General features: G+C 41.1%; 1 protein-coding gene across 1 annotated transcript in view; it reads left to right on the top strand.

The window, feature by feature from the left end:
• Window positions 1-7,976: 7,976 nt before the first annotated feature.
• Window positions 7,977-25,168, top strand: part of SLC1A1 (solute carrier family 1 member 1) — a 56,731-nt gene continuing 39,539 nt past the window's right edge. Inside the window, exons 1-2 of the mRNA XM_052778258.1 lie at window positions 7,977-8,136; window positions 23,949-24,089. Coding sequence (XP_052634218.1) covers window positions 8,046-8,136; window positions 23,949-24,089 — 232 coding nt within the window. The 5' untranslated portion in view covers window positions 7,977-8,045. The remainder of the gene's footprint in view (window positions 8,137-23,948; window positions 24,090-25,168) is intronic.

The raw sequence follows: 25,168 nt of genomic DNA, 5'->3' as shown, positions 1-25,168 counted from the left end.
ATCATGAGTCATTCCCTAGAAAATGGTGAAGCTGGCTTAAACATCATGACATTTAAAAAAATTATAGAAGATGAGTTCTGCCTGCCTTCAGAGCATTTACAGTGGACTACTGTTATAATTTCCAACTTTTTCTTCACACGCTTTTGGGCTAGAATCTTAGTTTACAACTGGGTGTTAATATTCTAAAGTGTTCAGGCAACTAAAAAAGCTGATTCTTAGACACAGCCCGCTAATACTCCAAGTCTTGTGATTAAGCTCCTTGTGACAAATTGGCAATGCAATGATTGTTTAGCCCTGGCTAGAAAGGATGTCAGGGGCACCGATCATTTTCAAGTTCTTGAAATAACCCAAAAGGTCAGATCATGTGCCTGTAACTAATTTTTGAGAGTTGCATAGCCAATAATTCTGAATGCCTTTCACCAATTCACCTTCTAGATCTTTGTGTATGTAAGTTAACCTATTTCCTGAAACTTGCTCAACATTCTCCAAATTAGTGTTCACCCACTCATCCATTTCAATGTGTTACCAGGAGGCTTGAGCTTTAAAATAATTTTGTCACTTGCTATCATTATCTTCTATCAAGAAAGTGTTCTGCTTCATTATGTCTTCATTAAAATGAGTCTCCAAATGGCATGTGCATGAACGGAGCCCTCCAATTCCATCTATGCCATTTGTGAAGAGTGGTAAAGAGCAACTGTCTGCAGGAATCAATAATTTTATAATTACTTATGTATTAGAGTAGCTACATGTATGATATATCCCATAATGAGTCATTCTGCAGAACTGCTGGAGCAGCAGCAGAATATTATCCTATACTTTGCCCTTTGTTCACTGTCACCATCTATTAATACATAGGCACTTTGCACACTATGGAGATAAAACAATGTTACTGCAACATGGCAAGGCAATATCATCATCTTCATTTGTGGAACAAATTATTATTCTACTAATAAAATGGTATTTCTTTAACATAATTCTACCTGTTAGTTTTTCAAGATGATAAGAGCTGATTGCCAGTACAGTGAGGATCCAGCCTTCTCACATGTCCTGGAGGTCAGATGCCAGTGCTACTGTGAAGTAACTCTTGCTCTGAGGTGGAGGTGCCTTGTAGATATTGGTGTGCCAAAAAGCAATATTAAGTACCTTCCTTTCTTTGCAACAGCCAACAGCAAGTCATATCTGCAAACAATAATGCCAGATCCATGGCCCAAAAATCTTGGAAACATGTATCAGGTCCAGTTCAAATTACCGTTAGTCATTTGCCTTAAGCAGTGCACATTTCTGAATCAGCAGGTGGCAAGCTATTGCAGAAATCAAAAGGTCAACCTCTCCGGCACACTGCAGATGTATTTATCTTCTCTGTCTGATCCTACCTTACTCACATCTGGACCTACCCATCAGTTGAGGACAGCACCTTTATGAATTTCTATAAACATTTAAAAATCCATTACCGAATACAAGGTTTCCCATGAAGACATCATCCTTCCCCACAAATCTCATCCCTTCCATGCTGATATTACCTGCCAGGGATTTTAAAATGCTTTGCAGAAACTCAGAAATTTTTAATCATCATGCAAAATGGAATAATTTCTTATTATTACCAAAACTCCTTCTCACATGAGGCTTAAAGAAGGGTGCTGTGAGAAATATGTGTTGCTCGTACTCATCCTTGACGTTTTGTGCAATTAGGAAGGAAAACTGTTTGCAGTCATATTTGTCTAGCTCTTTTCATAGACACCTAATTGGCTGAATAATTAAGAAAAAGGAAGAAACATTTTTAAAACCATTACCACATTATGCACCTGGATTTACACAGCTGCTGGCTCATGATCACTTCACAGCTATGTCATCATACTTTCTAGGCAAATAAGAACTGCTGGACTTTGGAAAACATATCTGCCCTTGATGACTTTCAGAGCATGGCTTTCCTTCAACCCTCTCTAAAAGTACATAGCTACCATTTAAATCTTCATTTGTGAAACACATTTTAATGCCACCTTCCCACTCTGCTTGCCTCCCTTCTTGCAACATAGAAGGTCTGCAGCCAGGCAAACATACAACCATTGTATGAAAAGTTTACGCTATTTAAAACAAGAAAGAAAAAATTCAAAGCATTTCTAACTGATTGATAGGAATTCCTTTAATTATCACATGGGCATGGTCTCTTCCAGCTTTCATCAAAATCTGTGGCAATATTCACAGTATTCTTACTGGTACCAGGAACACAACTTAGAAAAAAATAGAAGTGATCTAGAACATAGCATTCCACATCCAAGGTTTTAAAAGTATAATAGGTCCACCGTTATCAAAGAATACTAATATGTTTTCATAGTTACTCTTTTATGTTAGTTGGACACAGGTGGGTTCTTCTGATCTCATCATGAAAAATTGCTTATAAAACACTAATGTTTAGTTGAGATGGAACAAAACTGGGTTTTGGTAGAAAAAAGATATTCAGCATTAGAGGGCTATAAACTAGCAAATAAAAATCCCATCTGCAGCTGTCATCTTCCTCCCAGCTGTGATCCCATTGCCTCCAACAAAATTAAAAAATCCCATTGATCTGGCACAGGATTTCATTTAATTAAAAAAAAAAAGAAAAGAAAAGAAAAAAAGAAAACCCTCCTCTCTTGTTAATTTTAGGCCAAACCCAGACCATTTTACCTACAAGGAATGTATTTTGACCAATAACTCAACAATTCTGAAAAAAACTCAGTTGAGGAAAATACAGAGAAAAATTACTAATTTGATAAGGTTTACTTTGGTAAGACAGTAGAAAAACCTATGCAAACAGAAGATAAAGCAGCTACTGGCAATCTTACTGGAAGTTATAAGTAGATAACAAGGATCCCTCTGTGTATTCAGAACCAGCTACTGGAATAGAAATAGATATGCCTGTAAAGAAATGAGTGGGTTGGATTAGTTAAATACACCAGTAAGGAGTCTGGTGCGTTAAATCTAACCTACATTGGATTAAAAAGGATCTCTGTGTGCAAAGACATTACTGCCATGAAACCAGTATCCCCCCAAAAAATAAAAGACAGCACCCCATCAGCTCTGCTCCTGGGGACAGGCAGAGCATCTGTCAAAGAGGTCTTGTTTATTTATTTTACAGGTTCACTCAGCACCAGATTTTTTTTTTTTTTTTTTTTTTGCTTATCCAGCTGTATTACATAGTGTATATGGCAGTTAAACTTTGAGGTCAATTGTCAGGAGGCACAGCTTCCAGGCTATAAGGAAAAATCCTGCAATTTTGGGTGCTTAGTTACAGTTAAGTACTCTTACACATATAAGACAGAACTTTGTGCATTTCCTTGAGCCTCATTTGGCTCTTCACTGAACTGCATCCAGAATCACACTTTTCATTTCCATCTCTAATTTCAGCCTTCATATTTGGCTAGAAAGCTAAAGAGTGGAACCAAAGCAAGGCAAATTTGCTAATAGCCTAATTCTGGAATTCAGAAATAAAAGCATTGTGCTTGATGGCTCATGCTTAGTTAACTCCATAAAGATTTTGCTCTTCAACTTACTGTATTCCAAAGATAAAAAAATTTCAGTTACTTTAATGATAGAAGAAGCCAGTGCAGCAACGTGGTCCAGTGCCAAAGGATGACAACTGGAAACGTTCACAGTACTTAGAAATACTATCCTTTTGATTGGATTATTTTCTTATTAAGATGAGATATATTAGACAGGAATTGATTACTCTGTGTTTTGAAATTTTGTATGTGTTTCCTGGCTTTATGGTGTTAAAAAAAGTTGCAAATTTTCCAGCTGGTGGACTGGCTGCAAATAAAAAAGCAAACTCAATTATTCTACCCGCATTTTAGGTAGATTATTAGCACCTGTTTTTTTAAATCTTTGCTAAATACTGTTGTTTTATCAAAGCATTTTAAAAAATGCAATACGCATAATTTCAGCAATTCCCTGTGATGCGATTTCTTATCTATGGTCACCATAAACTATGAGGAAAATGCACTCATTAGTTTTCTATGGATCAAATCAACTGTCACTAAAGCTTATACAAATGATAATAATAGGCTGACCTAGGTAGAAAAAGTTGAAGGACTAAATAAGTAAAACTCAACTGCTTTTTCCTCTCTTAACTACAACCTCTGAAAATATTTTTTAAGAAGTATGAAAAGGCAAGCTTCCACTTGTTACACTGTGCACTACACTGTACTGTATGTGTTCTTGTAGGACCTCTCTGCCTCTCCCAGCACTGAAACACTCAAATGCCTCAAAAAGTTGAAAATATTCCTAGTCTGGGAAATTACTTGCTATGTTCCTAAGTAATTAACTTAAAAAGTTAAGACAGTTCTACAGATTTGAAATGAATGTTGAGACACAGGGCTACATACATATCAGGTCACCATGAGCTAATAACTTGTCAATATAATAGTTATTTGTGTATGATCTTAGGTCTACAACAAAGTAACCTGGATTAGCTTAGCTTTTAAGAAAAAATCGTACGTGTAAATGCATGTCACTTTTTCCCAGGCAAATATTCAGATTTTCAAGACTGATTCCTCTATAAGTTTCATTAACATTAAAAAAAATTTTAACACAAAAAATTAAACCATATTGTCATGCATACAATCTTACCCATGGTCTACTTTGAGAATTTTGTAACCATGAGCAATATAGCTAAAGAATGTATTCCTATCATCTGTACACATGAAGTGTATTGATGTTTTTTTCACACATGCATCCTATTCATTTCATAGTTATTCCAGGATGTCTCAAAGTCACACAAAGCTAAAAATGGTTTAATTAGAATTTAGATTTTTGTTTGCTCAGCAGCTGTGCTTGGTAGCTGTACAGGCAGCTAGTCTCCCAAAGTACTAGTTCTTTCAGTCTTTTTCCATAGCAGAGTTCATTTTTAAAATAACTTCAGCATTTCAAGAATGATCCATGGGCTTGGGCTACCTTTAATTCTTTTCCATTTTATTGGGACACTTTTATTACAGGGGTTTTTTTATAGCTCCCCATAGAGAAACTGCCAGCTTGACTCTACATCCAGGATCAAAGCCAATGTCTGTCATTCTATAATAGGAAGATCAAATTAAAAACAGCTTGCTCATCAGGATGTTTAAAACATCTCTATTTCACCTGCCTATGTCTTTTTAAAAATGCTTCTTTAAGTTTCTATGGACACCATAAGTTACCAACTTCTTTTTTTTCAAGGTCATGTCCATGGAATTACATTTGATAAAATGAAAAAAAGACAGACAAATTATTAAGAAAAAAGCCTAGAATTTTGGCATCCTTTTTTTCTTAAATATTTTTAGGGACAAAACACTAGCCTAGAATTTTGGCATCCTTTTTTTCTCAAATATTTTTAGGGACAAAACACTAGCAGAAAAGAACAGAAACATTGTACTTTGTCAGGAAACAAAAAGTATGTAGAGGTCTTCAATACAACTAAATATATATTGTTCTGCTGTTGCAGAAGATGGAAATAAGATATGTCTCTAGCCTTCACAAGTTATACAGCATAATTGTATTATGTTTTCTCTAAGTTTGCACAACTCCTTCAAGATATTGCAAGCTCCAGGAAGGCATATATGAGCTACGATCACATTGCTTTATACCAGTAGAAGGGCATTTTTTTGTGCTAAGAGTGTTGCAGACAATTCTAGCTCTCTCAAAGTGGTACTATGAAATCCGTAATGTGAAAAAAGGATGCTTAAAGCATTCAGAGAAACAGACAAACCACGGAAACTCCATGGAGGAAGAAGTAAACTCTAACTTAATTTTAGCTAGTTTTCAAGAACCATTGTATTGCAGTTATTTCCTCTAGCTCACCAAAACGGCTCAAGAGAAAAGCAGAGTAGGTTGTAAGCAGGGATACATGAGAAAGCAAACAGAGAGAAAATTAAAGGAAGGCCTAAACTCTGAAGTTGTCTTGCAACTGGTTTTGTTGCTGCTGTCCAGAGAGGCACCACCTCCCTGCCTCCTAGGTCAAGTCAGACCTTTTACTTACTGAAAGCAACATCTGAGACTCCCAGTATATGTGTGAGGAAATAACAAATAAAATTACACTCTGTGGCAGTGAGAACCAAGGCCAGAGCTCTTCTGCCCAGGGTAAGCCTGATCCTGCCCACCCTGAAACCTCATGTGCCTTTTTCTTCCTATACCTCTTCAGTGCCACTCATACTTTGCCACATTTCTCTACCAAAGTCTGGACATAGTGATGGTGTTTCTTACTGTTTCTTTGCATTAGTTATTTTTTGTTTGCTTTTTCTGTGGCTTTGTAACATGGTGGTATGCCAGCTTTCCTTTTAAGTGGTCTAGAACCTTTGATGATTTAATTAAACTAATATGATATTTAACTCATCTGCTTCCTTTCTACCACTAGGCTTCCTTTTTTTTTTTTTAATTAAATTTTCCTGATGGTGGCAGATACAGACAAATTACTGCATTTGCTCAACACATTTGAAAAATAAGGCCACTTTTTCAGGAGTCTCTATGTCTGGCTCTAGATTTTAACACTTGGGAGAGATGATGGCTCTTGCTTCTCATCCGGGTGGATTTCAGTGCTCTTCCCTGCCTCAGCAAGGTACAGGTTTGTCTTTCCCCAACCTGTCATCCAGAACAGCCAGATCCATGTGAAGAAGAAATGTGACAAGGTTTCAGTTGCAGTTTTTGCTGATGTACCCCAGGCCTTAGCTACCCGGTCATCACAGACAGAAATCATGCAAACTTCACTAGTGTATGTTTTAGAATGGATGGTGTCCAGTGTAATTAAATAAGATTTAACTTTTTAGTAATTTTCATTCTGCACTCGCTTTCATGTCATTCAGCAAGACAACAGCAGTCGTCTTTTTTTTTTTACATTTACCAGTTAATGTCTAAGTTTGAAAATCATAATCAACAAGATTATGAAGAGATATTGAAAACCCTACCACAATCCCACAGGGAATTGGGTCCCAGTATTATACACACCTTAATCATGCTTATGGGTGGGGAGAGGGAAGGAGACCATTGTCAAGGAGTTGCATGGAGAAATAAATGCTTCTTCACAATTTTGGTATTTAAACTTCCCAGGATAAAACTCCAGCGGGAAATCCTACAAGCCATTTCCGTACTCTCTACTCCCGATTTCCCCCCCAGGAGTACAGGGCAGAACATTCCCCCTTAATATTTAACCAGAGATTATCCCCAGCGCAACCACTGGTGGCCTTCCAGCAGCCACCAACACCCAAGGACAACTCTTCTGCCTGGAGCTGCGGGCCTCCTACACCAACCTTGCAGAGCATGGAGGTTGCCTGGCAGGTGGTGTGGCAACACAGACCTTGCCATGGGACAACCTCCCCTCTGGCATGGGTCTCCTCAGGCATCGTGGGGGCTCGCTCGCACACCTCTTTGGCACAAAACCCGGCAGACGGGGGCATAAAGGGCACAAGAGCAGGGAAGCAAGCTGGGGCAGCGGGGTTTGGGCATGGCGCCCCACCAGCCACGGCTGCAGGTCGTCAGCCTTTGGCGGGTCCCACCAGCCACCTTTGCTCCTTCCTCCCCTTCCCCTGCCCTGCGGTCAGAGAGGTGAAGCGCTGCGGGCAGCGGCCCCGCGGGAAGGCGGGGGGTCCCCGCCCGCTCCCCTCCCCGGCCCGCGCCCCTGGAGGACGCTGTGCCCCACGCACAGCCCCGGCGGACACGCGGGAAAGGCCAGCAGGGAGAGGTGACGGGCAGCCGGGCCTCACCCCCCGGGCCAGCTGGGCCGGCAGCGGGGCGTGAGGGGGGCGGAGGGCGTGAGGTGGGGTGGGAAGGGAGGCAGGCAGGCAGGCGGGCAGGCCGAGGGGCGGGCGGAGGGTCGGGCTCTCCCGTTGCCAGGTGAGGTGCAACGTCTCCGCCTCCCCTCTGTAAGGGCGCAGCAGCGCGGAGCGCAGGCAGGCGGGCGAGCGGGCAGGCGGCTCGGCTCGGCTCGGCTCGGCTCGGCTCGGCTGGGCGAGCGGGCAGGCGGCTCGGCTCGGCTGGGCTCGGCGCCACTCGGCTCGGCTCGGCCCCGCACGGAGTGGAGCGCCCCAGGCCCGCCGCCCCCCGCTATGGCGAAGGCGGGCAGGAAGGGATGCAGCTGCCCGGGCTTCCTGAGGAAGAACTGGCTCCTGCTCAGCACCGTGGCTGCCGTGCTGATGGGTGAGTGAGGCGGGGGGGGGGGGGGGAAGGCGGGCGGCAGGGTGGGAGTGCGGCGCCGCCGCCGCCCCTCGCCCGGCCTTGCCCGGCACGTTACGGCCCAGCCCATCGCAAGGCCGGCGCGACGCCAGACCGGGGCCCGCGACAGAGCGCCGGGCGACGCCAGCGAGGGGCGATCCGCGGTCCCCGCCGCCACCCCCCCCGATTCTGCCCGCCGCCTGTTCCGTGGAAGGCTAATGGCTCTAACGGCGGGCGAGGGGGACCGCGCGCCCTCCCACGGCGGCGCGCAGGCCGGCTGAGGTGCTCCGGGGCCGGGGCGTCGCGTAGCCGTGGGGAACAGGTCCGCAGCGGCACGGTGTCGTGGCGGCCGGTCCGAAAGGGGGTTTCGCGTGGGTGAACGCAGGGCCCCCCTCCCCCGAGCGATCGGGTCGGCAGCGGGGTGCCGAGACGCGCGGTGCCCGGGTCACTCTGGGCCGGGCCTCCCCCCCACATGCGTCTCTCCAGCCGGTGTGACGAAGGTCTGGTAATTAGTAAGGCAAAAAAACCGTGTTACAAAAAATCAGCAAGTACACGGGATGACTGTGAGCCCTTCGTGCACGGGTGCTGCGGGCCTCCCCGGCTGCCAACCCACGGCGGGCTGTGCCCTAGGCCGCGTTGGCACACCCTGGGGGGGACCGCAGCATGCCGAGTCGGGACTGACCACGGGGGAACAGGGTGGACTCGCGGCGCCTTCGGTTAGTCTGCAGGTTGGAGCTCCGCTGAGATGGAGGCTGCTGGGCAGGAGAGCGTTGGTAGACACACTTGTACCTGGATGCTTTGGGGTGCTTCTGATGGCCTAAGCAAGCAATGCAGCTGAAAAAGTTTGGCACTGCCATCCAGCTTTCAGTGGGGTTTTCAGGGGTGTCATTGTAAAGACAGGAGGATTTATCCTCTGCTTGTCGACAAGTTTCTGAAGGAGAAATGAGTTGAACGCCATCTTACTAAGAATAGGCGGGCAAGAGGGCTAAGAGAAGCTGTCCAATGACTTGGCCGAAGAGACTTTTCCATGGGACGTAATTTTGGTCATAGTCACATGCCCTTTTAATTTTCTCCTGGTGATTATTTTGATGCTAAGCAAGGAGAACTTCCTTCGCATTACAGCTCCTGTAGAGAAGTGCTGCTTTTAGTACTTCATTAACAGCATTTGCTGTTTGATGGGTCTCTTTCAGATGACTTCTCTGCCGATTTGAATTTTGGCTGGAACATATCTATTTCTGTGCATGTTTGTTCAGGAAAGAATTACTCTTTTGGAATTCTAGCCAGCTATTTATAAGATCAGAGGTGTACTTATATATACATGTGTGTTTTCCTCCACGCATTCAGTATTTGACAGTTCTCAGTTCTTTTTCACCTCTTTAGTAAGTGGAAAGATTTTTGTGGAGTGTGTGTATGTGTGTTTGTATGCATACAATTGCTTTTTCATGTACTCCTGTCAGGTACACTTCTGTGAGTTGGCATACTTACTTCCCAATTACAGAAGTGGTTTAGAAATATTCCCCTGTCATTATCTTCAATGAATGTAGGTAGAACTGAAGTGAGTGATGTGATCCTACAAGCTGATCATTCTGAAATAAGATTTCCCTGAGAGCCACAAAGCCTGGCAATATGGGAACTGCGGGGACAATTTGACCCTGGTCCCCCTAATATCCAATGGGAATTCACAGTGAGGGAGCAACAGGCACCCAAATACCTCCTGAGTCTTTGGACTTCTCTACCTGCTACACTGTAATTAACAGTCCAGAACTCAGGGGAGCTCTGTAATATGGCAAATAGAATCTTCCTAGATATTCCTTGAGCTTTGGACCAAATTACATTTTGCAATTAGCTATGTATCTGCTGCATTTTCAGTATTTCTTGGAGATGAAGTAAGTTATGCAAGGAGAACAGTGAAACCCTTGTAAGGATGGCCCAGTTGAGCTGTATCTTTTTATTACAGCTTGAGGAATGTTTGTAATATACCTGGAGTCCACAAAACCTTCATAATTAAATTTACGTATTTATTCTTTTTTTAATATACACTAGGAAATTGAAGTTTATTAATCTACTTAGTTTGGAGGAACAATTTAGCATTCATGAACAGAAGAGTGTTGCTTATCATTTTGAAAGCAGAAAATAAGTTTAGACTTTTCAGAAAAGTATGCATGAGTGAGGAGTGGAAATAACGAATGCAGCAAGCTGTGGAAATCTACTGTGAAAGCTGTCCAGCTGTGCTGCAAAGTGCCTGATATTCCAGCACTATCATATGGAATCATGATTTTGCTCATCATTATCAGAGCCGTGTTTAGCATCCTAGTGAAATATGCTTATCTTTGCTGGTACCCTTACTAAGCTGAAAAATTTTCCTGATTAGTTGTTGTGTGCATCTCTGACAAGAGGAGACAGAAGCAGACAGAAACCTCTCAGAATTCCAAACACTTCTTCCTTCAAGAGTAATTATTTTGTGTGTTGTATTTGAAGCATTCAATCATTTGCCTGTCATTTACATTTCCAAAAACATTGGAATTTCTTTCATAGCAGTTGGGGGATGGGGGGTGGAATTATTTAAAATCTGTACACAAAATATCTTTAGAATGTCACATCTTTTTGGTGAAAACACCTGTATGTATTATTCAAAGAAAACAAAACTTGAGACTCAAGAAGTTATTCTTCTTACCTTAGTAGAGATTCTGATTCAGACCACCAAAGGGCTAATTCTGAGGCTTGTGGTTTGTATAATTTCAGTGATAGATTTGCCTGAATACTGGGCCTGAGAAGCGAGTTCATCATTCATTAGTTCTTGGTGCGTACTTTGGGCATGCGGTCCATCATCTCTGCTGACCAGAAGAGAGATTTGGGCTCATCTGCACCTTCCCTGTCTCACTGCCCTTCTACGAGAGGCAGAGGGGCAGGCAAGTAGCAGCCTCAGGTAGGTAACTGCGAAAGAAGGGGTATCTTGCATCTTTTTGGTCTGCTGGCCTTACTGAGCCCAAAGTAGCCACGCTAAGAAAAGCAATTTAAAAGTCAACTTACTTCAAGTGCTTCTTCAGCCTTTAATAAAGAGAGTTATATTGCTTCCACTTTGTACAATCAAGTCAAAATAAACCAGAAATATCCCTGAAATCTACTCACCCTGAAACAGATTTCCAAAGGGCAATTGCAAAGGGAGGGTTTAAGTCACACTTCATAGAGCATCTATTTTTTATCATCGCTTTGTCTCCAAGAGGTCACTGCTGCAACACAGCCAAACCAGTCATGAAGGTAAAGGGCTGATGATGTGTAAATACCTACTCATTCATTAGTCTGTAGGTCATAGCCTAATAGTTTGTAGTCCTGGTCAATTCTTCAGCAGAACAGCTTTCTTCTTACAGTGGAAGTTAAAGTGTAAGTGATTGGAGTACATATGGTCTCAGGCACTGAGTTGCAGTAGCACACTGTACTAAAGCAGAGATCTTTTTACGTACTCAGAGAGTACACACAAATAGGTTGCTTTTTTTTTTTTTTTGAGTACTTACATTTTTTAAATCGATTAGACCAGTGTCTTTTTGTAATGCTTCTGTGGTTGGGGAACATGATTCTGAGAGATTCAGTTTGCATAAATGTGCAGGTCACAAGTACTTTTTTTTGGTCGCTTAATGGAGTGTCTGTCTGTCACTTCCTCACCAAGTTCAGAACTTCAGATACCTGTGAGCCTGCCTGTGACCCTGAAGGTTTTTTTTTTTTCAACAGCACACGTGTGGGACACTGAAATTGTTCAGTTATTCACGAGGGAGATACGAGAAATGCAATATTTAGATTGATACAGCCACTGATCACCAGAGATTGTGAATGGCAGGTATCCTTTCTTCAGGCAGCCGTAAAGCCTGTTTACCAAAGGTGTATAAATGCTGTTTCGGTGTGAGGCAGTGATGAACATTTTTGCGCTCTGCCATTAACTTCCTGCTTCGTTCTCCTCTTCACGGATATGCGTGGCTCTCGGCACTCCCGCTGTACGTCTCGGATCTTAGGAGAAACGGGGCTTTGGTGTCATCGCCAGCGGGCGGGGAGCGGCGGGAGCTGTCCGAGGTGGCTGCGGGGAGAGCCGGGGACGGGGCGGCCGGAGCGCAGGCGGAGGGCGGAGCTGCGGGAATCGGGAAGCGGCGGTGTGAGGCAGCCATGAAGTGACTGGGCGAGGGAGGGGGTGGGTGAACGTCTCCAGCATGCCCCGATACCTGAGTTTTGCACCTCTGAAGTGAAGCTTATTCAGTCTCTGCGGGATCAGACATCTCGCCTGTGCAGTTCCCGTGTTGGAAGATTGAGGCTGGCCTCAGACCTCCTTTTCTTCCTGCATTTGAGAGTGACGTTAAAATATACGTAGTTCCTATCTGTAACACCAGCATTGCAGAAACTTTGAGTGGTGTGGCTATTGCTGTTTGCCAGGATTTGATGAGTGCAGCAGCCACTGGAGCTTCTGTTTTGTGCTTTATGGTGTCACCGCAGCAGTCCATATGCCAAAAATTTATTCTCTTTAATTTTAATGAAAATTATTATTTTATATCATAGTGTTAAGTAGTAATATCTCCCCACAAGAATATTTTTTGTTCACAGGTCTGTGTTGAAAAAAAAAATTGTCAGGTGCATTCACAGCTGCTAACTGAAAGGCTGCCTCTGTAAACAGGTATGAGGGGATTTGACAGCTGCTTTTAAAAGCACTGGTGCCTTTAAAATTCATCCATGTCAGAGTAGTGTCAGCACATGCTAGCATTCCTGGAAGCCCACCAGTGCATTCTTACACAAATGAATGTCTCACAGGGCCACAAATGAATGTCTCACAGGGCGAAGGCAACAACAGAACAATTAGTAACCTATCACTCTGTTGACAGCCTCTCACCACGCAGAAGGCCACCCTGAATCCAGGGAGCTCACCATACTCCTGAGGGTGGGAATTATCTGTTGCAAATGTAGCTTGCAGCCTCTAAACCCCATAAACCTATAAAGTCTTTCTCCCAGTAAGTTGTTTCTGTCTCTGACAAGTGTAATTTAGAAATAAAAATCCCATTCTGGATATGGAGTAAGGCTTCACTGTTTTTCATTTCCACCTCCTCATACCTTTATGAAAAAGTGGCCTATTAGCTTAGTTTAGGCTGTCTTTGCTACCATTTCCCTTTGCTTGCACAATACAGGGTGAACATTGCAAACAATGAAGCAGATTAATTGCCTCTTGAAATACACTAGCAAAAACAGACCTCTTCACAGCAGGGAAAAAATTAAAGGAAATCTACTAAAGCAAAGGAATTATTACCCTGTCAGTTTGTGACAAGTATAGTTGGAAAGCAAACATCTGATTACTTTCTTGAATTCTGAAGCATAACATTTTATTAATTTGGAGTTTATGACAAGTGAAGTCCTGACATTCCAAATCAACTGTGCTAGCATGGAAATTTAACAGAAGACTCTGGTTTCTTCCTGGTGTGATTTAGAACAGCACAGGTGGTACTTGTGACTTTTTATGCCTCTTTAGACAGTTGTGATGCTTATCTGTCTGTTTTGTCACACTGCATACAGTTCGGTACAGGATGGGATCTGTTCAGAAATGTGTGAAACCCAGCAATTCTGAAAGAATGGCTGAATTTAATTTTAAAGACAGGAAGTAAAATGCAGAATGGCTAACAGTTTCACCAGAGAGTTTCACATACTAGTGCGGATCAAAAATGCTCTGAGCCAGAAACTCAGCCAACAAAAGAAACCAAAGATAACTGAAGTTAAGCATGGTGCCTCTTTTGCTTTTGAGCTGTTTTGAAGCAAAGAAAACCTAACTTTTATTTGTTCTTCTGGCATGTAAAGTGTTTTCCTGTTATCCATGTGTTTTGTGTCTTGTTTTAACATAAAGCCAGGGTTTCACTTTATGTAAATGAAGTGAAACTACTACTAGAGCTGAACTTTTAAATAAAGGGAGCTGTGGAAGGAGTGAGCCTGAGGTCAATTTACACTCTACAGAGGCCCAAAGCTACCAAAGTCAATGAAATATTTCTTTCCATTTGAAACAATAACACCAATACTAATACCAGCAAAATATTTACTGTTTCCAATTTCCCAGTATTACTTAAGGGAAAATACTATAATGTAATTACAAAAATATTTTTTGTTTTCTGTTTACATCTTAACAGAGCATAAAGACAATTTCCTCTTATAAACCCCAACAAATAGGTAATGTTCAGGTTGAGACTACTCGCAAACAACATTTGCACTGTTTGCATAGCTACTTTTTTTTTTTTTTTTTTTTTTACGAAAGCCTCATAGGATTTGTGGAAGGCATTCTTACTTATGGCTGCACAACAGTATCTCATGCTGTGAGATCACATCTCTATCATATATTATGCTGAAGATCAGGGCTGAATTGTATTTAGTGTTCCAGATTTATTCTTCTGCCTACCATTGTTCCATATATTGCACATTCCATGACAACCCGATTGCATGCCAGAAGGTTAAATGTGACATGATAACAATTTCTATGGATTATATATAATCTAAGTATATTTATGGTATATTGCAAAACACCCATTTCTTGGTCCTTTCATGCTTTTGGAACCACAAACAACCTGGCCTTGCTTAATCTGAAGTAATTTTCTAGGTCATATCTCTGATTTCTCAACGCTTTGATGTCTTCGTTAGTTTCAGAATAATGATGTTTCTGCATGTCACTATCTGTCTCTCTTTAGTTTCCACTATATTGCCTTTCTGGCTTCTTATCTCAATTTATTACAGTCAGAATCATTCCACTGCCCTTCCAGCAAGGGGATAGCTAGAACAGTATGTCCTGTTTACTGTCCTTTCCTCTCATCACAGTTTAAAACAGAAGCTGTAACAAGGGTGAGAATCTGGCAGATATTCCCGATTACTAGCCTTTCACCTTTCTTATACCATTGCCAACCATTTAGTTTCTGGTGTGTTTCAGGGGTCTTAAATGAAGAGGTATTTTTCCTGATGTGCTCTATTGAGCTAATATCTCTTGGGCTATACAGGATGTACAAAGTTGCTCATATAGCTTTGGGATAGCAAGCAAATGTTGTGGAAAGAGAACAGAAGATCAGTAGGCTTTTATAAGAAAGGATGAGAAGCTCTAATTTTTTTGTCTGGCATCGGAATGGTGCCATTGGTGTTGTAATATGTTAGGCCATGTGAGCAAAATGTTAGACACTAGGAACACCAGAACTGAGGACATGACAGTATCTGAAATGAGTGATAAAAGGGGTCCAAACAAAAGTACTGTTTTGTAAAATTGAGTGGATTTGGAGACATGGAGGAAGCAACAAGACCTGTACATGTCTGGATGACTGCAGAGGAGAGAGGTCATAATTAAAGAAGGCTCTCAAGTTGCAGATGGGCGGGGTGAAGGAGAATGGTAGTGGTTTTATGAGTGACAGCTGAAAGGGGTCATGGGGAAGGTCTGCAAAAGAAGGGCAAGTTATCATTGTCATGTTACATTTCAATTTTACTGACCTCCTGGGTTATCACATCTGGTCTACTGCTGCTTCAGGTTACACGATTTTAGATAAAGTTCTGTAACACGTCATGCTCCACCTTAAAGCTGGATAGGCTTCTTGGTGCTGCATATCCTCCTAGGAAGCTATATTAATCAGTCTGATTGTTGAAAGCCTTACAATTTCCAGTCTAAATGTATTCAGGTTCAATATGCATCCATTTGTTAAAACACTGCTCTTTCTCTGCCATTCAACCATCTTCTGTATTTCTAGCTCACTCATCCCTGTTGGACAAGCCCAACTCTTTAATCTCCTTTCAGAAGGTAGGCTCCTCATTCTTTTCATCACTCTACAGTCCTTCTTTGCCTGTGTTCCAGTTTGAGTTCACTTTTTCTGAAGCCTTAACGAGTTTCACACAGTATTCCCCAACAGAACAGGTGCTTTCACCAGGACACATCCAAATTCATGAGGACATGCAGGTTGTATAGCTGCTGGGAAAGAACTGTCATTTTCCTCAGATTACTTAATTTATGACATAATCTTGATAATATGGTGTTTATTATGTTAAGGTTTTAAGTACTGTACTTAACTTCACAAATCTAATGAGTCACCGAGTTGCTGAAAAGCCGTAAAAGAGGCAAATTGTATCTCTGATACAACTTAATTTATCTTAACAGATTTAAGGACTTACCAAGGAGACCGTTCTTCACAATACCTGTCTGTATTTTTTCTGTATGTTAATGGACTCTTCCTGTAGGTGGGTTCTATATGGCGGTTCTTGCCAGTGTACTAAGATACATATACAGATGAAGCATGATCATAAACTTTTTTTCTTTCCTTCAACTGAATTCTTTTATCTTGGCTTTCTCAGGTAGAATTTACATCTGCATACTGAAAATATTTGGAAAATATGTACACATGAAATTAATCTACAGCATATTTAAATAAATGAGAGGAAACTAAGAGTCTAGTAGGAGACACTGTTAAATTATCAAACTGCTTAGCCATCTGCATGTTGCTATTCTGGGGGAACACTGGTTCAGCATTCAGCAGAACTGTGGTCACTCATAGTCAGAGGAGAATGGCCATTATTTCCCTTTTCCTGGCTGAATGAAATAACTGCCCTTGGTTTGATTAAGGGTGGGGTGGTTCCTGTGCAGGACTGCATTGCAGAGAGGCCGCTCTGTGTTACCAGTGACTGCTACAGGTTGCTCTGTGTTATCACCCCTGCTACAGGTTCCCGTGGCACAGAAAGTAGCAGGAGTTATGTGACCTTGCTGGTTGCAGCAGCCTTCACACCTGCTGTGAGTAAGGGGAGTACCCCACACTGGTGAAGCTGGTTTTTCCCCCTCTGGTCAGTGCTCCACCTTGCCTTCATTCCTGAAGGTGCATCACAGGGAGTCACTGTCCACCCAAACTTCCCTCACACTGCAGTCAGATGACAGCGTGTCATTGGCGTGAAGGAATTTACAACCGCTGCACCCTCAACGGGTTAATCAGAGAGAGAACACAACGGGTCTCACCACAGCAGAGGAATGAGCACACCTTCCTCCAATACGTTCCTACTAAATATTTTTCAGTAGACCAAGATCTGACTTAGGAACTCTCTTCTGGAAGATTTCTGAGAGAACTTTTCTTCACATATCTTTGTAAGCAAGCTGGTAGTCTGGGCAACACCAGCATCCAGAGAGTTAAGAGCAGTTGCCATGCAATTGTACCCCAGAGACTCTAAGTCCTACCTCAGCAGTTGCCTGCAGTTTTCTAAGAATCTTGTTTTCTTCAGTCAACATCAGTATGTTTATTGGAAGGAATATTAATTGTCATGTAGAGTGTAAAACAGTAAAATGAGTAACATTAGAAAATATTAAAAATAATGCAAAGAGAGCTGAATTAATAAGCTGAAATAATAAGTTTATAAATAATATTATAAATAATAATTTCTCCTACACCCTCTATTTTAGTGTTTTGTAGGTGGCACTGTGTAGTTCTTTGTAGTTAAGAGACAGCCAGTGATATTACAGAAGCTCTAGAGAGAACAGAATCAAAATGGATTTTATAAAATATTACTAAAGGACTCAGACTGTATCAGAGACTGCAAAAATCTTGCCTGCCTGTCCTGCAATTTGACATGTTTATATTGAATGTTTTCTATTGTGTTTCAGATCAAGTCAGTGAACTTTGCCAGCCTTTCCAGTTCCGTGAATCATCTGCTGATAATCCAATTAAGACGCACTAATATGATAGAAGTAGTTGTATTTTAGTCTGTTACATGAACAGCACGTGAAATTTTGAAGAGCTTAATTATTTTGTTAATAGCACAATCCATGTTGCTACAGTACAATTAAATAATATCAGGTTTGAACCATGAGACGTGCCCACATTTTTTCTTCTTTCAATGCCATATCAAAACAAAATTCCTATAATTCCCCCAGTGTCTATCAGTATCAGCCAGAATCACTAACTCTGCTCCAGTGAAACGAAGTTTCTACATGCTAGAATTATATGAAAACAGGAAAAATAAATATCACAACTTTTTTCAGAGAGGGACATGGTGTAATTCAGAACATACCATTTTACAAAACAGATTATTTGTTCTCAAAAAATATATGCTGGATTTCTTTTCTCATTGTCTTTATGGTTAATTCCTAAGGATCATTGCCATAATAAAGTCAGCGGGAGTTGAAGGCTATGTGCTGTTTCTGCGGTGTCATGCACACTGATGGAGTGAGAACTCCCTGCCAATTAACATCGTGCATCCCCTATCAGTGTTGTTGTCCATGAGTGCAAATAACATGTTAGGGAGTCCTACCTGCTAGATAGCAATTTTATCTGGTTTATATTCTCTTTCAGTGAGAAATAGGACCAGGCGTGTCTATGTGTACACTGCAGTTACTTGTTTCTAAATCGTGAGTTGTTTTACCAGTGAATGAAGGTAAAGAAAGTAAAGGTACATAACATCATGCCATCTTGTTATCAAAGATGTAATTATGTTATGAAGAGCATCTAACCTACAATGGTAATGATGTAAAGCAAGTAACTAGTCACATCATACTGCATGTCCTGAACTGATTCAGCTACTCAGGGGTTCTGAGTTTTCAAATTCAAGATCTGAATTGTGTTTACCCCACAAAAGTATACAAAAATGGCTTAAGGATTTAGCCATCACTCCCTGAAAAATTGTAAATAGTCTCCACATTTGGTTGCTCAGGTGGCTGCTGAGAGGGCAGCACATTTTTACAAGTTTACAATAGCTGTAGGACAATCTGTGACACTCCCCATGTGTGCCGGTATAGATAAGCCCAGAGATTATGGAAATTGTTTCAACAGGATATGTGTTTCTTTTCTTACTCATTTCCAAATCTGTTACAAACTGCAGCACACTACTTGAAGAAAAATGTAGTAGCCCTGTAGTTGTTCCCATGCAAATAATTTGCCTTTTTCCTTAGACAACATTTCAGAAACAACAGCAATATACCAAAAGACATACTCTAGATGTAGGGCAGATTGTGGTTGTCCTGGTTTCAGCTGGGATAGAGTTGTCTTCCTACTAGCTGGTACGGTGCTGTGTTTTGAGTTCAGTATGCAAAGAATGTTGATAACACTGATGTTTTCAGTTGTTGCTCAGTAGTCTTTAGTCTAAAGTCAAGGATTTTTCAGCTTCTCATGCCCAGCCAGCGAGAAAGCTGGAGGGGCACAGGAAGTTGGCACAGGACACAGCCAGGGCAGCTGACCCAATCTGGCCCAAGGGGTATTCCATACCATGGGACGTCACATCTAGTATAGGAACTGGGGGGAGTGGGGACGGGGGGAATCGCTGCTTCGGGGACTAACTGGGTGTTGATCGGTGGGTGGTGAGCAATTGCACTGCACATCATTTGTACATTCCAATCCTTTTATCATTACTGTTGTCATTTTATTAGTGTTATCATTATCATTATTAGTTTCTTCTTTTCTATTCTATTAAACAGTTCTTATCTCAACCCACGAGTTTTACTTCTCTTCCCGATTTTCTCCCCCATCCCACTGGGTGGGGGGGGAGTGAGTGAGCGTCTGCGTGGTGCTTAGCTGCTGGCTGGGGTGTCATGGTTTAACCCTGCTCACACTGGGGTTAAACCACGACAGTGATAAATGAGTGTTCACCGGATACCCAAATGTGACAGAGTTAGCTTTGCAGATACGCAGAACCTAAAAGATAATGGTTTCCCAAGACACATTTTATCTGATTTCTGTGGTTCGCTCACAGCACACACGTACATAGGCCAGACTGGTTCTGCCACCTTATTACACACAGCCATCATCTCCTAGGCCCTGGAAAGCCTCAGGCTTGGCAGATGTCGCGTGCTACATGCAGTGCAGCCAGCTGCAGGTGCTATCCCCTTGCAGTAATTCCTCCTGCCCTTTCTCTGGGTAACACAATAAAAAATGGGTCATCCCATAGAGAGGAAGCATGTATTCCTTCTAGCTTTTTATGCTGGGACGCCTAGGACTACCTGAAAGATGAGTGCCGACAGATTTCTCTTGGTATGCTCATTTTCAGCTATTTTCTTCCACTCTGTTTTTCTTCTCTTGTTCTTCTCATGCTCACACCTCACTTCTCTTAGTCTGCATTTACAGCCTTTCTTTGAAGGATTTTCTGTCTGTTACCAAGCTTGTAAAAAGACTATGTGCTACCTGGGAAAGTAGTGCCAAGGAGTCAAGGCATGTGTTGTTTCATATGGGTTTAGACAAGAAAATTGTCTTGTGGCCTGTTCACATGTTGCAATCCCAGGGACCCAGACTGCACCTTTTGCTTTCTGTGTCAGTGGCTGCTGGGAGAGAAAATGTAGACACCATGCTATACAGGACATGCTGTACTATGCACAGTTGCAAGGAGATATTTGCCTTAGAAAATTAAATTAAAGACATGGGATTATACTGGTTTTTCCACCTTCATTCTTCCCTTCTGCCCAGTATTGCAGAAACCTGGACCTTAAGCGGTACATGCCATTGAGCCGTAAGTAAAGGATTGCTCTTGTGGTAAAATTCATAACCTAACTTAGCCATGTGGGCAAGAAGGAAAAGCAAGGAGAGGGGATGGAAAAGAAAGAAAAACAATTTAGCATGGACAAGAAGAAAGGTGGAGTGGTTGAAGCTAAGGAAGGAGGAAGGGGACAAGCAGGAAAAGTGATGTTTTACTCTTTTAAAAAAGCAGAAGTAACTTAATCCACAAATGAAAAAGAGAGAAATGAAAAGAAAGGAAAAATCCTAGTATACAATAGAGGCCTTGCCTACTGTAGGGTGTTTTGTGGTTGTTAGAAGTAATTGCACATGTAAGAGTTAGTTTCAGAAATGGTGGAGTTTTAGTAGCATTCATGTAGAAAACCTTTCATAAGACTTTCATCTATACTTGCTTAGGACCGCTGTAATCAATGTGATGTTAAAAGCACTGGTGACTATATGAAATATGTTTATGCTGGGCCACACTTCTTTCTGTGCGTTGTAATTCCCACGAAAAAAAATCCAGTTGAACTTGGTTATTGAGAGGAGGATCAAAAAGTTCTATATATGCCCATTTCCAGTACATAAGTAAATTAATTCTGCTAACTTTCTAACCTTCTCTTGTTACTGTTACAAAATAAAGTTTCTTCTTATAATCCCATGCTAAATTCAAGCAGCATATGCTAGATGCTAGCTCAAATTAAAAGGTGGCTGCATTTTACTGTATTTTGGCATGCTTCACAAGTTAATATGGATATAAGTGCTGTGTCTGGTAAAGGAATAGCATGAACAAGGAAGTGAGAGCAATAATGCAATTTCAAGAGATTGTTGGAATGAGGAAATCTATTCTCAGTTACTGCCACTAGATAAATAATATCCTTATAAAAAAAAATTAAACTAAGTATGTAAGTGAAAAAGCTTAAGGAAACCCTGCTAAAATTTTGAGAGCATGTGGAAAGTTTTTGTAGTGAAATCTAAAGAGGTGGAAAAGAGAACTCGAAGAATGAAAGTGAGGGTGAATCTTTCTACCTGCTAGTAATCCTGCTAAATGTACAGTGATCAAACTTCCCAGCTGGTCAAACAGGTCAGTCACCACCTGGAATGAAAGGCACATTGATGAGAACATGTCCTAGTCACACCTGCTCAAAGTACAGTGGCATTACACAACTTTTAATAAACATACAGTCCTGTCTTGCTGCAATTTAAGCATATGCCTACCCTAAGTTGTGTGATTAGTCCAAAGACATGGAGATTACCTGCATGCTTAGATTCAGCTATTTACATTGGTGTTTTCAGGATCAGAGCTTTAGCAACTTACTTCAATACATGTAACCATTTTATAAACAGAGATTTATCTTGTTTGGTCACTTTATCTTAAAGTGTAGACTAATTATTTTCAACATATTCAGTTCAGTCCCTAGATTAAAAATGGAGATCATTGTGTGTTATCATTCACTGATGAAGGGCTTTTACATAATATTGCAAATATCTTCAAGGCTGTTGCAAGATTGTTGCAAGATTCAAGATTGTTGCAAGAAATTTAAACTGTCTGTGTTCACTGGCACAGATGACACCTAAATCAGAAATCTTAATAGTTGCTTAGAGCAGCCTATTTGCATGAAAGTTAACTTGTTCATTGTCCGTCTCTTTATTAATAGGAAAGACTTAGTAGGAGTTTATACTCTGCCTCTTATCTTCTTTCAGCTTGTTTTCGCAGGTACAGATAGAGCACAGAAAAGAGGGTTCATTGTCTTTTCATGGTCTCAGAGGCAAATTCTGTGAAGGTAGCTAGAGGTTTACATTTTTGCATCAACTAACATCCAGATAGCATGTGAACTAGGACAAACCACAGCCATGGTGAATCTTTAGAGAGGATTTTTTTAAAAATCCTTACTTTCTAGAAGAGGATGTTAATGAGTTTCTTGTTTAGTAGAGAATCGGATATGGGATCTCTGTCTGTTTCCTTCAGTATCAACAGTAAGGACCAGTTGTCTGTGGATTTGCCTCAGTCTGGTTTCGAACCTGCTGGCATTGTCTGCCACCACTTCAATCACTTAAAATAAGGAACATATCCTATAAGCCTCTTTAGTCAAACTTTACACCAGCTTCTGGAGCAATATCTAACTTTAATGCCTTGTATACCATCGAAAATAAAACTGGGGGAAGAGGTACGTTTGGCTTGGGCACTAACAGCTTTCCTGGCACCCTGCAAGTTTATATGAGCCACAGAGCCTGGTAAAGGTTTACTGGTAGCACCTTCTTGTGCTGTTGTAACAATTCTGCTGCAAAATACACACCACTGATGTCACTAAAATACCACAGGATGTGAATAATTCCATTAACTTCAGTGAGGCTATTCACATGAATAAGACCTTTCAGCACTCAGTGGGTAATGAAGGGTTCTGAGTTGCTGTGTCTCTCACTGAATCCAGTTAGAAATTGGATCTCTCACTACTCAGTTTAGCCAGGACTGAAGCATTACAAAGTTTGTATGTGAAACAACAGTCATAATGCTTTCTGAACACTGATGAACACATTTCCTATACCAGTGATTTTCATTTGAAAATTGTGTTGAAATGGAAAGTTAAGGTATTGCCTGTCAAACTGAAGAAATTTGTCTTTTGGCCTATGATTTATTTTCTTTTGGTAGAAGTCTTATCTGTGACTTGTCTCAGAAGCTAGAACTACCTGGTAATTCATTTAATCCAAAGATAGGAAGTACAAAGGTGCCTTGTGCCATCAATCACTGATTAAACTTACAGTCTCATATTTTATAGATTGGTCATTCAGTGGAATGAGTGTGAAATAAGCTGAGTGTATTTTTGTCAATTAATTTCCTGGAAATTATTAAATTAATTTAGTGATTGTAGTCACACTCTTTTCTAATTATGTAGAGCAGCAATTACTGAAAGTATTGCACTGGGTAGACATACTTTGCCAATACAAATTATCTAAAATATTTATATTACATCGCTTTATTTAATGTTTGCTAGTGTTTATATATTATATTGATTTTTTTAATGCCAGTTGTGCGTCTTCTAGAGCTAGTGAAAGCAGGTAAAAAGCCACTGCTGAACTGGACTGAAAATCAGAGGGCATAATCAAGATTTTTCCAAAGACATTCCTAAAGACATCCTCCAAGTTCAGAATTATATGTGTTATTACTGTGCCTACCATCAATATATAGAACAGAAAAGGAAACATCTCTTCTCTAATTTGCTTTAGAAGTTCCACCATGGCTGTGAAAATGTGTCTATTGCTCGCTCCTTTTGTTCTACTGTTCTCCTACTTTTCTTCCTTTTTCCCCATGTCTCTACTATAAATTACTGCTAATTTTTGTCACATTTTTTATGTGCCTTTTAGGTATTGGAGTTGGCATGCTGGTACGGGAATATGGCAAACTCTCTAACTTGGATAAATTCTACTTTTCCTTTCCTGGGGAAGTGCTGATGAGAATGCTCAAACTCATCATTCTGCCATTAATCATATCAAGTATGATCACAGGTATGACTGGAAATATACTGTTAGCTGATGAGATTATCATTGTGGTTTAGCTTGCTTTCTAAAAGAAATAACCTTTAAAAATAATTTGATGGAACTCTATAATGAAAAGTATAGATTACATACATTTAGGTTAAGCTTTTCTATATATAATGAGAATGGATTTCAAAGGATTAGCACCATTATCTGGTAATTAAGTTATAAAGACCTGTGAGATAATAACTTACATGTTTATAGATTCTTGTATCTCTCCCTGTTTTCAGGAGTGGGTTAAACAGTTGCAAATTGCAAGCCCAAAGCTGCCACTGCATATTCTCAGGTACAGAGTTAACTATTGTAAGTAGTCTCGTGCTACCATTTCACAAGAAAGGGAGAGCTGATCTCATAGCTTACTGTCATAAAAAGAGGAGATTCCTCACCTACACTTCCCTAGTCTCATCAAACTCCCATGAGGTACCTTGCATGAGCTCTGGTGTTTGCTAAATCCTTCTGTGAGTCCATTCAATTCAATGACCTGACAAAAAACTATAAATTAGGGAAAAAAAAATAAAAATCTGTTTGGTGTGCTTAGTTCAAAGGAGTTTTGGAGAAGTGCAAAAGAGTGGAGAGGGAGACTGTGTGGCCAGGAAGGGGTTATGTAACGCAGAGCAAAGCTTCCCTCTTTTGGAAGAAGCAAGCAAGCTGTTGGCTGGAACCCCGCCATGGCATGCTAGAATTTGTTAACAGCTCACCCGGTAGGAAAGATTTGGAAAGAGTTGCCAGAACAAACCCAAAGCGAAGAAACGGAACTGAATGTCAAATAGCCTTTTGGGGGGGGGGAAGTAAAGCAAGCCAAACAAACTTGTCTTTATTCTTTATTCTTTAAGCCTTTACTGGGGGAATAAGGGTTGTGACTATTTTCTTTTAGCTTCCTACAATGAATCAGGACACGTTTGTCATTATACTGTCCCCTTACATCTCCACAAAGCCTCTACATTGGGAGTGTATTCATGTCCAGGTGTTTCTTGTTTGGTTGGATGGTCATGGAAATATATCAGACATTTGACTGCAGAAAAGGAGAGCATGTTCTGATCAGAAAATGA

This window comes from Harpia harpyja, chromosome Z (genome assembly GCF_026419915.1).
Source record: "Harpia harpyja isolate bHarHar1 chromosome Z, bHarHar1 primary haplotype, whole genome shotgun sequence".
Lineage (NCBI taxonomy): Eukaryota > Metazoa > Chordata > Aves > Accipitriformes > Accipitridae > Harpia > Harpia harpyja.
This window is presented reverse-complemented; position numbering and strand designations above follow the sequence as displayed.